Source organism: Rosa rugosa, chromosome 1 (genome assembly GCF_958449725.1).
Source record: "Rosa rugosa chromosome 1, drRosRugo1.1, whole genome shotgun sequence".
Taxonomy (NCBI): Eukaryota; Viridiplantae; Streptophyta; class Magnoliopsida; order Rosales; family Rosaceae; genus Rosa; species Rosa rugosa.
In genome coordinates, this window is record NC_084820.1 from 56,785,020 (window position 1) to 56,798,086 (window position 13,067).

Sequence of the window (13,067 nt, forward strand, 5' to 3'; positions counted from 1 at the left end):
TGATTTGCATCGAAAGTTTTGAACCATCAGTTACTGAAAATGTTATAGAACAATAGAGCCATTTATTTAACAATTAGTATGGTAAAATTGTGCATTTGATCAAAAATAATGTACGATCCACACTAAGATGGGTCAGGCACGATGTCGTGTATATTTCAAAAGCTAACTATAGTCGCTAGAATTACAGCCGCACAAAGATATACAAAGATTATACACGGCGATTAGAAAAACAATGACTACATAGTATCCTCCTGCTCTTCAGTATCTTCCGCTGTAAGGCCATTGTTTCTCCCCAGAAAACGAGACAAACATGAACTGATCGACTGACTGCTCTCCGCAAACATATAAAGGCAAAATAAGCATAATCCTGTTTCAGGAAAAAAAGAGTTTTTAAGTAAGATATACGTGATGTTTATAGCGAAGATAAACAAAGCAGGTCGAGACAAAAGCTTAGTTTCTGGAAAGATGCAAGTAACAAGCCTCTCTTCAGTAAGTATGAGACTTTCATACAAAAAAAAAAAAGTAAAACCAAGAGGAGAACTAGACACAAAAGAATTTCAATAGTCACCCTGACTTTAGCTTAAAAGACTAAATGGATAAGGTAATTGATTCAAGTGCCTAACATACCAGCATAGGCGACTGTAAGACCTGAAACCAACCGTCCCAAAACTGATAGCACGTAAAGAGAAAACACTACCTGGAGAAGATTTGCATGATAAGTTATGTGGTTAGCTGTCTGCAAGAACTACATTTACAATAATAAATTCACTTGAAAGCAGGCTATCACAACAAGGATAAGGAACATCTGTGAGCATCCAACAAAAAAGATGATATCTAACAAATCATATAAGGAAGTGTGAGGGGTCTGTCTGTACTCACTGCATATAACTATATTCTGCACTCAAACCCATAAATCAGCAGCAGTAGATCTTTCTATTCTCTGGTCAATTCTCACTAAACTTACAGTTTGTTCTTCTAGAGTAGTTCTCATGCATGAATCCTATTCAACTTTGTGTTTTGATTACTGAAAAAAATTAAAAAACCACCGGATTATATGCCCCATGGAAACTCACGTTTTACCTTTGCACTCCCTCGTGACTTTCACTGAACCTACTTCTAGTGTAGTTCTCGTGTACATATCCTATTTACCTCGGTGTTTTAATGAATTAAAAGAAAATAAAAGAAAAAAACACCAGATCAGGCTGCCGTTGCCCAATAGTAACTTACATCCTAGTGATCCTCGCATTGGCTTTCTACTCTCTTGTGACTTTTCACTAATTTGTTTTTCCAATGCAGTTCTCATATACGTATCCTATCACTTAGGTGTTTTAAATGAATGGAAAATGATAAGGAAACACTGGATCAGGATGTCCCATGGAAACTCACACCTTAGTGATCCTGACATTAGCTCTCTGACATAACTAGAAAAGAAAATAGACTTGAAATTTCCAATTTTTCTGATATTGATGTTGGATAATGCTATAATTGCTTTCCCATACAGGAGAAGTACACCAGACAAAAAGCTGAACAAACACAGTGCAGCTAAATATAGTTAAAGATATGCTCCCGTAACAACATAGTAATACAGCTAGAACTTAGAAGAAAGTCAAGTTCGACAATATCCAAGTTCAATATATGTTCTGATTTCAGCAAGTTTTATAATCCTCAAGACATGTATTGACTCTTCATGATACTCTGCAGTAGTCTATGCCTAGGAGCTGGAATTTAAATTTGCCTGCCATACAACTGAGGGCCAGAGACTCCACAAAATCTCAATATCAAAAACAAAAATCAACTGAACTCATCGACCATTACCTTGAAAAACAACCTCTTGTCATGCCCCGTGGCCGCAACCCTCAACACAGACTCAGCCGCTCCTACAGTATTAGCTATCCACGCGACAATGCTATTCGCAGTGTCCTGCGAAATCTGCCACTCAAGTGGATCCACAGGTACCCTATTCAACAGCACAATTCGATAACCAGACACAAAGATCACCATGTCAGCACAGTATCAGAAGATAGCATTGACATAATCCAAGGAATCACAAATTCCCATTTCATCCATCATTAGCAGTAAACTAACACCCAAATTTCTCAAAAAAGCACATCCACTTCCAAAATTCACGACACAATAAAATAAAATAAAAAACCAAACTTTGCAACTCATTTCATCAAAATCACGGAACTAAACCCAAACCCAAATTTCTCAACAGCATTTCAAACCAGAATCCGAAAAAACCAACCCAAAACCCCAATTCACCCTAATATCCCAAAAACCCAAGTGACCCACCAAAACCAAAATCATCAGAAAGAAAAGGGGGCAAAATGGGAAACTCACGAGATGTTCATTTGGCGGAAGAGAAGGCCGAGAATGGCGAGAGAGCAGAGGAGGACGATGAGGACATCGGAGACGAGAGAAACGAGGCTCGAGTTCCGATGGGCGCAGTGGTAGTAGACTAAGGTACCGCATATGAGAACAATCACCGGCTTTCCGATTTCCGACCGGCACAGCTCCATTTCTTTCATTCTCCTTCTCTCTCTTTCATTCAATTATTTCTAAAACTCAAAACTCTTTGACCATTTCTAACTCTTCTTCTTCTTCTTCTTCTCTCTATGACTTTCGCTCATCATCCCCGCCAATATATTTTTAATATAAAACCCTTTTTTTTTTTTTTTTGGTATTTTTGTTTGAAAAGTCAAGACTAGGGATCAAAGTACGAGAGGAATGATTTAATAAGGCGTGGATGGTGCGACTATAGAGGTACGGTTTTTACTCTTTTGATAAGAACAAGGGTCGCGGTTTTAACGAATGACAATAAAAAATTTAAATACGTTGAATCATGAAATTATGATACGTTTTTTCATTGATAATATGTGAAATTGATAAAAGGAAAATTGAGATTTTTTTTTTTTTTTTTTTTGAGAAGAAGGAAAATTGAGAATTGAGTTTAACTTGGTCCGATTCATTTACTGTTAATGTCAAGGTTACTTGATTTACATCACTGTCTAATGCGTCATTACGTAAGGTTCTAGGCAATCAAAGTCTCCAGACAGTAGCTTGATTCTGACGGGCTCTTTATGAGTGAGTTACTGTGTATTATACGTCTCTCTCTACTTATTTAATGGATTGGGACACCCTTGTTCAACAAAAAATAATATTAGACAAGCTACTCCTCAAAATAAGTCCAATAACAAATCTCGGATCTAACAGAAGTTACCATGCTGATCAAATTCACTTTCTACTTGATGTATGTTCTCTCACAACATCCTAATTCCTGTTTTGCTACAATGTCATACGTTCCAGCATAAACTACACACATCCATGGATCTAGTTTATGGAAAAGCAGCCTTATATCCATATTCACTTCTTTCTTTCTCTTTTCCTCTTTCAACCAACAATCGAGTTTCAAAACCTCAACTTCTGGATACCATCTTAACTAATTGTTCATCTACTTGTTATGTGCAGAGTTTTTTCTTGACCTTGACAGACAGAACCTAGCTCATTTCAATTTTTTGTGAAAACTACATAATGCACCACAACTATTAGTCCAATAATAATAAAAATAATAATAATAATGCACCGCAATTATATATACATATATATAGATATATTAATATATATAACCTTTTACATCATATTACATATCAATGTAGTTTTGTTGTCTTCCCAAAAGCACACATATACTAAAAAAGAAGCTCCGCCTAATACCTACACCAGCCAATACATATATACCATACAATTTGAAGTTATGTAACCCATTTATACACTTAAACATATCAACTAAGCATTTAGCATCTAGCAGCATCCCAATAGATGCAATGGAAAGTTCATTTCAAGTTTTCTTACTCGCGGAAACTTTCTAATGCAGTACTTATGATAATAGAGTAATCCGCAAGCAGCCCTTGAAGCCAAATAGATTAGTCTTGCCTGTCCACTCTATGTCTCATTAGCTACCGAATTTTGGCCATCTGCATGTCAGAAGGTAAATACAACATTAGTATCTGGGTATGACTACTACGTAATCTTATCTTGTTGTGGTCGTAATAAAGGATCAAGTTGCCATAGGCAGATGGCTTTATTTCGTTAGAACCAGATAAAGAAACAGATAGCTGATGCTTGTAAAAAGTTCATAAATTGGAAATGGAGAAATATTGCACCTTCACCAGATAGTTGTTCAAATCGAACAACTATGTGTTTTCCATAGGTATATTTTTTAAGAGCATCAAGATGAACTCTTATTAGACTCAGAAGTATCTTCCGCTGCTTATCATTGCTTGTTTCAAGAACCTTCTGGATCACATAATTTGCAAATTGATCCTTCATCATTGGCTAGAACATAAAAGTCAAACAACAGGACTTGGTTAGCAGAAAACAATAATTAACTAACATCATGCAGCATTCAATATCAACACTTGAATCAGAATGTTGCAAAGAAGTTCATTTGGAATCTTCAATACTGTTGCTATTGAAATAGGACAGTGTCTCTACAAATGAGAAACCATTCAGTTCATCAAGGTAACAAAGTTGTCAGTCCAACTTTTAGAGGAATTATCTTCAGTTCAACTTGCGAATCAATTCCATCTTTCCTAATTGGTAATGGTCCTTGGCTTGTTTGGCAGGTTCAATACAGATAGTCTTCAAGATATTTTCTTACATGTGTGTATGTGTAGAAAATGCAGACAATTTGCATGCATTCTTACACTTCACAATTTTGAAAACCTGTTCCTTCACATCACAATCACATCACCATGCAGTGTTTGTTCAATTTGGATATGTTCTTGCATTTCACATTGAATTGAAAATTAATTATGGTCAATGAGTAACACCCTTCATAGACAGACATGCACGGTCATTTCTGTTCATATCGATATATTGATCATTCTATATAGTCACATAACCTTCATTCCAATGTGTATCAATTATCAAGAATTCAGAATTAACGTCTTTAAAAAGGTCAAAGCTGAAGCATATTATATTCCTTTGCAAGTAATTAATATCTAATTGGATGCAAAAGCATATAAAACAAGCAAGAGGTAATACATTTTTTAGAGAGAAATCAAGTGCAAGTGCATGCAACGTATGATCAGCATAACAGGACATCAAGAGGGAAACATGCAGCCACTAAAAAGCTAATACATATGCTATGAATGTCTGACAAATTTTAGAAGTAGTTGCAGACAAAAAAACCAAAAACAAAATATATTTGCTTTACTTGACTTATCTGAATTGATACAAACCTGACCCAAAACACTTGAGCTTGACTTACCAATAGATTATCATTTTCCTCCAACTGTCCAATGATTTCGTCAATCATACGCTCCCGCTCAGCAACATCACCATGCTCTAAACACTTTTCAATAACATTTGATGCATATTTATGCTGACTCAATTGTACAACTTTCCCGATCAACTTGCTGATAATTTGGCTTCTTTCATGGGGTTTTCCCTTTTCCAGAACATGCTGCATAGATGTGATCCATTTTTACATTGCATTCAATATAAGCAGTGAAACTACCCGGTAGAACAGAAAAAGAAAGAAGAAAAAAAATGAGAACTAAAGACACTCAACATAGCCAAACTATGGACAATGCTAACTATTGGATCAAAGGGTAAATCCTTGCAACAACCAACATTTCCTAAATCCTTAGTTATATTGCTTATGATACTAGGTAAAAATATGCTTATGATACCAGGACACCCATCATTCTACTCTACATATTTAATGGAGATACACTACATATGTAGCAAACTTTATATGAAGCAAATCTGATTCCATTGCAAGTATAACTATTGACATAAATAGAGCCACTTTAGCTATAAAGTTGTAAAAGTTCAAGTTTTGAAATAAAACATATGTGTAGCAGCTCAAGGTTGGTTCAAGCAAAAATATGTGTAACAAAAGAATTTCTAACTCCCAAGATATTGAACTTATATTATGTATATATTCATTTACCCAGGATCAAACATCAAGATACAATATTTTAAAACAATATCATATTTCAGAAATAAACAGAAAATAATAGTTATGTGGCCTAGAAAAAGGAAGCAACAGAGAGCAGAAAGTAAGAAAACCAACCTGGGTGACATAATTGCCATACTGGTTCTGAGCAAGAACATAAGCAGATTCCAAAATCTCATCCACAACACATTGACCTTGAAGCTCATCTGAACAATGCTCCAAAACTCTCTAGCACACGTAAAAATTTACTGACTAAAAACATCATACACATATCTAACTGGAGACTTCACAACAAAAGTGATGAGCTCTTACCTGTATGACACGGCAACCATATGGATGAGTAGAAAGTGTGCCAACTTCGCCTCGGAAAGAAGATATGATGAATCCAATTTTCTCTGTAGGAATGCATTCTATACACTTCTGTATGACATGATTTCCATTTTGATCACGCACACATTTCATAACATGTCCATCAAGCTCATGCACAAGTTGTGTTTTCTGGTCAACCTCTATGACTTCAAGAGCCTACAAACATTCAGCATGGAATCAAGATTTAAATATTTCGGATAATGATATGTAGGGGGAAGAAACATAATGAGACCCTTATGTGTGTAGCAGGACTTCCATTTGTACACTATCACTGAGGAAGCCAGTTTACAACCCAGAAAAGTCTGTGACTTGGACAAATCGTCTCATTTGGGAGATATAAAACATAAATTAGCGGAAAATAGTATGTTTATTGAACTTGAAAGTACAAATTTACCACGACTGACATCAGGTTTCAACATACCTTCTGGATCACACGACAACCATACATCTGCAAACTTAAAGGCAACATCTGTCCACTGAGTTGATCTGCAAGCTCCTTTTTCTGCTCAGGAGTCCCATACTCAAAAAACTGCAACACAGAAACAAGAATAGTATTTTATAGACCATTCACTGAGCTCACAAGTCCAGAAAGATAATATGTGAGGCAAGTCTGCATGTGAAACAAACAAGCAATTAAGCAGACAGAGAATACAAGTTATATACCTTTTGAATAACATAATTCCCAAATACATCAGTCATTAATTTTGAAGCATGTGGAAGAACCTCTTTGAAAACAGACGCCTTGTCTTCGACACTGCAGTATTCAAGCTTCTGCTGAATAAATCGACTCCCATGTTGATCCACACTGAGGTCAAAATATGGGGATAAGATATATTATTCATATGGTATAACCAACCATATTGTATACATGCAAAAAAAAAAAAACACTCAGTATAGAGCAGTACCTGAATTCAGCAATGCGCCCTGCTATATCAGAGAGTTCAAATTTACGGGCATTACTGGATTTCAGTTCTTCAAGAAAGGAGTGCCTTTTAGAGTCCTCAAAGTTGTTAAAGCTTCTCTGTCCTTGCCACCCAGAATATAGTCCACCATTTCTTATCGAACCTTGGTGATACCTCGATTCATTTGGCCGACCATGGTGATGTGTTCTGCCTACTGGAGATGATGGTGGTATAGGACTACCAAGAGGTGAGGCTGGAAATGTCATGCCACCCATGCTAGAAGGACTACCATAATAACCACTACCATTGATTCCCATTTTTCTTGGACTTGGAATGCCCAGAGACCCATTAGTTGGAGACTGAAATTTCTGGTCACCTGCATATGCAGTAACATTTGACTCTTGTTGGTAAAGCTGGCCTCCAATAATACCCCTTGGACCTAATTGACCATACTGAATTGAAGCACTGTATGAATCATCCAAGGGACGTGGATAGTATTGCATACTTAGGGGATCAAGAAAAGATGGCTGGAGCATTGGCCCAGGCTGGCCGTAAAACTTGCTTAGGTGATGCAAATCACCTTCATGGGGACTTCTCTCCCCTGTTGAAACACCTGCAGTTCGACCATTTAAGCTTTGACCCAAAGTAGCATCAAAAGGCAGAGGAAAGGAACCATGAGAATGGTACGCAGCCATATATGGGGGAAGAAATGAAGAACCCATGGTATATCCACTCGCACCATATTGTGCAGGATATATACTGGACAGCTGAAAATTGGGGTAGAAAGCATTTCCTGAAGTCATATACCCTGCTGTTGTAGCATACAAGGGAGGTGTGAATCCAGGTGATTGCAATGATGGCTGTACCTCAATGGAAGAGAACTTTGGATAGCCATGGGGATCCATTCTACTTTGCCAATGATTCATGCCTTGTGAAACTACTTGGTCCTGAACAGCCTGAAGTTGATATGGCAACCCTTGTTGTGTAGACAAAAGGTGTTGTAGCACACCCGTCCCATAAGAGTGTTTCTCATGTTGTTTGTTAATATTAGATGCTCTAATTCTAGACCCAGTTGGGGAAAGATCTAACCCAAGGGCTCCACCAATTGATCCATTACTCCCCACCCCAGTATCCTCAATATTTGATTCATCTTCATGTAAGTTCCCTGTCTCATTAGGATGTAGTGTCCTAGGAGAAGAGGTAGTCAAGGAACTTGTCTCTGGATATATGTCGATAGAGCCTGAATTTGAGGATTGTAATTGTCGTATGCTAGCAGAAGAAGCATTTGGTGAAATTGAATGTACATCAATATCAACCGGTTCATCTGTTGCAATACTTGATGAGACAGATTGATTATACACAGGAGATGGAGTTCGGGGGAAGTCTTCCTAAAAATCCACCAACAAAGAGAAAAATATGAAATCATGGTGGCATAAACTGTAATAAAAAACCTCATAAACCACTTACTGGCCAGATAAGTCATTAATGAACAATAACAGGTAACAAACTAACAACCCATGAACTATCAATTCTGAACTGCAAAGTATCTTACATAAATCAATCATGATTTTCACCCACACCCTACAAACTGATAACTATTTTGGTGGAGAACTTATAATTAACAAACAGCGGGAGGGGATTCCAGGCTTCTAATTACTCCTTTGAAGAAAATAAGTTATATTTCTAGAACTTCTAATGATATATTGTCAGCTGAGTGCACCGATAAAAATATTCAAATCAACAAAACGTTCTGAATAGTGTTAAGTATATAAAGTATAATATGATTTACATAAGAAACAACTACATTTAATCTCATACCTGTATGCGATCCAGCACACTCTTATTATGGCTTGCTAAAGAATGAGTGTTCTTCACCGCCATTGCTGAAACACTATTTTCTGCCAAATTATCTGAAGCTTGCTTGGATGAACTAGCATCATCAAGCTCCTCCTTGTGAGTGGAAAGAGAACCTTGAGAAAGATGGAAGGATCCATTGCCACTGTCGTCTAAAGAAGTCAATCTCCAATTGGTGCTGGAACCAACAACATGGTGTGGCGGAGGCCTTACATTTAAGTTCATATTAGCGATGCAGTATGCCAAATAAGATGGGTCAGAATACAGTTCCGCAGACTGAACATTTTGAACAGTGTTCCTTGAATTAGTCGAGCTTGTTATCATACTGGAGTTCTGTTGACTTAAAAGGTTCCCAATAGCGTAAAAGGAACCCTCCATACTTGGGGGGGCACTACCACTTCGATTAGGTATGGCCTCAGCTCTATCTCTCTGAAATCTGTGCCCCTTTGTAAGGAAGCCCAATTCCTCTGCTGCCGTACTTTTCAGTGGAGATCCATATGTTGCCGCATCCATCGATGAATGCCACTTTTCACCTTTACGGCTTTCCACCATTCTCATGAGACTCTCTGTTGCCATCCTACCTAAAAAATACTAAACTTTATCAACATTGCCTTCACAAAATTTTAGTCTGGTACACCCAAGCCATGTTAATCCTATGCTCCATTCAACAGTCCACAACTCCCGGCCGGGGTTTAATCCAAGAAGGTAAAACACACATAAAACCAGAAGTAACAAAGTATTTGATGCTGCCAAGACTTCCTTCACCGTATGAAACAGAAGTATTAGCTAAAGAATGGTGATTAAATACATTACAAGCTTCATTCTGCATATAATACTGATATTGAGAAAATAACAACGTGTAAGGGGATAAGTAACAATTAGAAGAAGCCACCCAAACATGTACTAAGTTCATATAAGAATAATGTTGTCTGATAAACATTCCTTCTGTTAGAAAGTCAAGATATTACAGGGCAAACCACTGCTTAGAGTTCAGATTCAAATATGTTATACCGGCTCAGACGACTTAAATGCTCTATCGATTGTACTACCTATAATTCACAAACTGTGATTGAATCGCTTCAACTGCCTATATCGACCATAAAATTATACCAAATTGCATTTGATCACATATGACAAAACTAGCTATTCATCCAGCTCACCCTGTTTCCCATGAATCTGCTTTAAACTCTAACAAGCTACACTCTTATACACATTTCTTTCTAAATATAGAAAGGAATCAACACCCCATATGCCACAATCAAATTACATTCCATAAAAGTAAACCTTACAATCCCATTCACCTGACAGAAAACTCGTAAATGGTCACCCGATTCACCTCGAATTAAATTTCACAAAAAATAAACCATAACCCATTATTCCTATGATCACGGATTCCCTCAATACATAGAATACGAACAAACAATCGCAAATTTGCAAACACAAACAATCCCAACAGAAGACACTAGAACAGATAACGAAATGCGCATATGTTAATCCAGAACTAGATATAAACTTGCAGATGATCAAGAAAAACAAGACTATTATTCTATAAAGACTACTGGCAACTAATACTAAGAATTTGAGCAACAAAAGGATTGAAAAGGTTCACCAGGAAATGACAGCAATCCTTGAAAGGCTGGAACTTGGAAAGAACAGAACAGAAACCTCAAGTGTTTTGGAAGCTCAGGAAGAGCTGCGAAGTACTAAGAAGAGGGGTTTTAAGAAGCAACAGGAGTCTTGGAAAGAAAGTGCTTGAGACTTGGGAGGAGAAACAGAGTTTCTTTCCATGAAAAGTACAGGAATGTTGCTTGCAAAACAGTCTCAGTGCCCAGGGTTTGGAGCATTAAATATTATAAAGTTTTGTTCTTTAACAAATCAAATATTATAAAGAGTTTTATTCTTTGTTATATATAGGAAATGACATAAATGGTGCCACCATTGACGAAGTTTTGTTCATTATGTGGAGGGGTAATATTGTCTATGAGTGGGGACAGGTGCTGGTTCGAGGTTTGCCCAAGGAAAGGTCTCAAACACGTGGATTCCTAGCAATTGTTGACCTTTTTAGTATGGTCTTTAACTCTTTCATAAGGGTGTGTTTGGATGTACTTGGATGTGTCATGGTCAAGGTGTGCCCCCAAAATTTATGGAGAGTTATTGAAGTCTCTCAAGAAGTTTCATACCCTTTCCCTTGAGTTTCATCCAAGTTGCCTATGTCTAGTAATGCTGCTCGTAAAGCTAAAATTGTGATATGAAACTCCATGTTTTTTTAGATGATTGATTATATTAGTAGTATTTACTGAATTTTCAATCTTATTTACTAGAAATTAGATTGAAGTCTCTTGAGAAGTTCCATACTCTCTCTTGATTTTCATCAAAATTACCTATTTCTAAGAATGTTGTTCATAAAGTTAAAGATGTGTTATAAAACTCCATGTTCTTTAGATGATTATATTAGTAGTACTTACTGACTTTTTACTAGAAATCGGATTGAAGTCTCTTGAGAAGTTCCATACTCATTCTTTTGAATTTCATCAAAATTGCCTATTTTTAAGAATGCTATTATTCTACACGGGGCACATGTTTTATGTCCTCTCCGTTGTACTCTGTTTCATCTATTAATAATATGTACGAGCGTTGGGCTGAGTCTCCCAGTTAGGCTGAGTTCCAAACCCCATTAAAAAAAAAAAACAAAAACTATTCATAAAGTTAAAGATGTGTTATGAAACTCTATGTTTTTTAGATGATTATATTAGTAATACTTACTGACTTTTCAGTCTTATTTCTAATTAATAAAACATATCTCTTTCACAAAGAGTATGGTAGATAAAATTACGAGACTATTTTGTAATACATTTTTGAAGTTTGGAATAAACTTACGTTGATGTGATTGCCTCAAGTCTCCAAATTGAGTGGACGTCTGACACAAATGCCTTCCTTTATTGCATATAACTATTTTTCAAAACGGTAGATTCATTCTAACATTAATGATCAATTTATATAATTTATGTATTAGACAATTCATGCTAGTGAAGCTGGCCGCAGAGACTCAACATCAACATCCTCTTCAAAATTAGATTTTTTTAATTTTAATATAATAAGTCAGGCGTGAGGATGAGCCTCCAAGCTTGGCTGGGTTCCAAACCCCTTCAAAAAAAAAAAAACATAGTTGGAAATTTACATTTCGTTTTCCACGAGAAAACAAAGAATGACATTATTCTTTTTTTACGAGAAAACAGAGGACATTATTCGTGAGTTTATTGAGTCTATTGACGAACTTTCGCTTTATTAATTCACAAACTCCAAACACGTCATTGAGTTTGTAATTCAGCTGATGCCATTTTATACTTGGCTATTAACAGAACTATCCACTTGGCTATTAACTGAGTGAAAAGGTCACCACCCTGTTATGTTAGTATTCCTCACTCACTCTCCGTTTACTATATATCTACATACTAAATAGAATATTCTCAATTTTGGCCACTGATAGTGTATTTTAATCTTATTACAGTGACCATGTTACCCTCAGGACGCATGAAGTCTCTCCCTCAAACAGCCACCCCGGGAGGGGCATTTTCGAATTCTCAGTGGACTACCTTGATTCCTTGAATAGAAATATTGCATCTATGCCTGGTAGAGTTAAATTATTGCAACCAAGAGACCTCTAAAAATCACTATTTTCTCAAGTTTAAGAGTAAAATTAATCCAAAATTAATTTGGTAAAAATAAAGAACTAGGAATGTGTTGTAGAGAAACTGAAATTGAGAGGAATTTGCTGTGTATTCTCATTGATAATAGGGGTCTCTTTATATAGAGGATTACAATGCATAGAATCTCAGTCGTACAAGGAAAGTAATCGTACATTGAATAGGAATCTAGATCCTTCTAATTTAACCCTATTACCACTAGGTCAAGTAACCTAGAGTTTGGGCCAAACACATAAAAGAGAGATTTCCTTAAACAGAATGTGATTTTTTATTTAT

General features: G+C 36.5%; 2 protein-coding genes across 4 annotated transcripts; both read right to left on the bottom strand.

Annotated features, from left to right (window-relative positions):
- Window positions 1–30: 30 nt before the first annotated feature.
- LOC133742462 (reticulon-like protein B22) lies at window positions 31–2,632 on the bottom strand. The gene is made up of 4 exons (XM_062170128.1): window positions 2,341–2,632; window positions 1,816–1,957; window positions 628–697; window positions 31–367 (listed from the first exon to the last, which is right to left on the bottom strand). Exons 1-4 carry the CDS (start codon window positions 2,526–2,528, stop codon window positions 237–239), a joined length of 531 nt encoding a protein of 176 aa, XP_062026112.1. The 5' UTR covers window positions 2,529–2,632; the 3' UTR covers window positions 31–236.
- A 956-nt stretch (window positions 2,633–3,588) lies between these two features.
- On the bottom strand, window positions 3,589–10,928 carry LOC133725603 (pumilio homolog 5). Of its 3 annotated transcripts, none has more exons than XM_062152920.1 (10): window positions 10,697–10,928; window positions 9,052–9,668; window positions 7,237–8,621; window positions 6,995–7,136; window positions 6,753–6,860; window positions 6,275–6,487; window positions 6,080–6,190; window positions 5,270–5,464; window positions 4,161–4,332; window positions 3,589–3,971 (listed from the first exon to the last, which is right to left on the bottom strand). In XM_062152920.1, exons 2-10 carry the CDS (start codon window positions 9,661–9,663, stop codon window positions 3,940–3,942), a joined length of 2,970 nt encoding a protein of 989 aa, XP_062008904.1. In that variant the 5' UTR covers window positions 9,664–9,668; window positions 10,697–10,928; the 3' UTR covers window positions 3,589–3,939. The 3 variants fall into 3 exon arrangements, with proteins under 3 accessions (XP_062008904.1, XP_062008905.1, XP_062008903.1); XM_062152921.1 differs by having other exon boundaries at window positions 9,052–9,842; XM_062152919.1 differs by having other exon boundaries at window positions 9,052–9,846.
- Window positions 10,929–13,067: the final 2,139 nt, after the last annotated feature.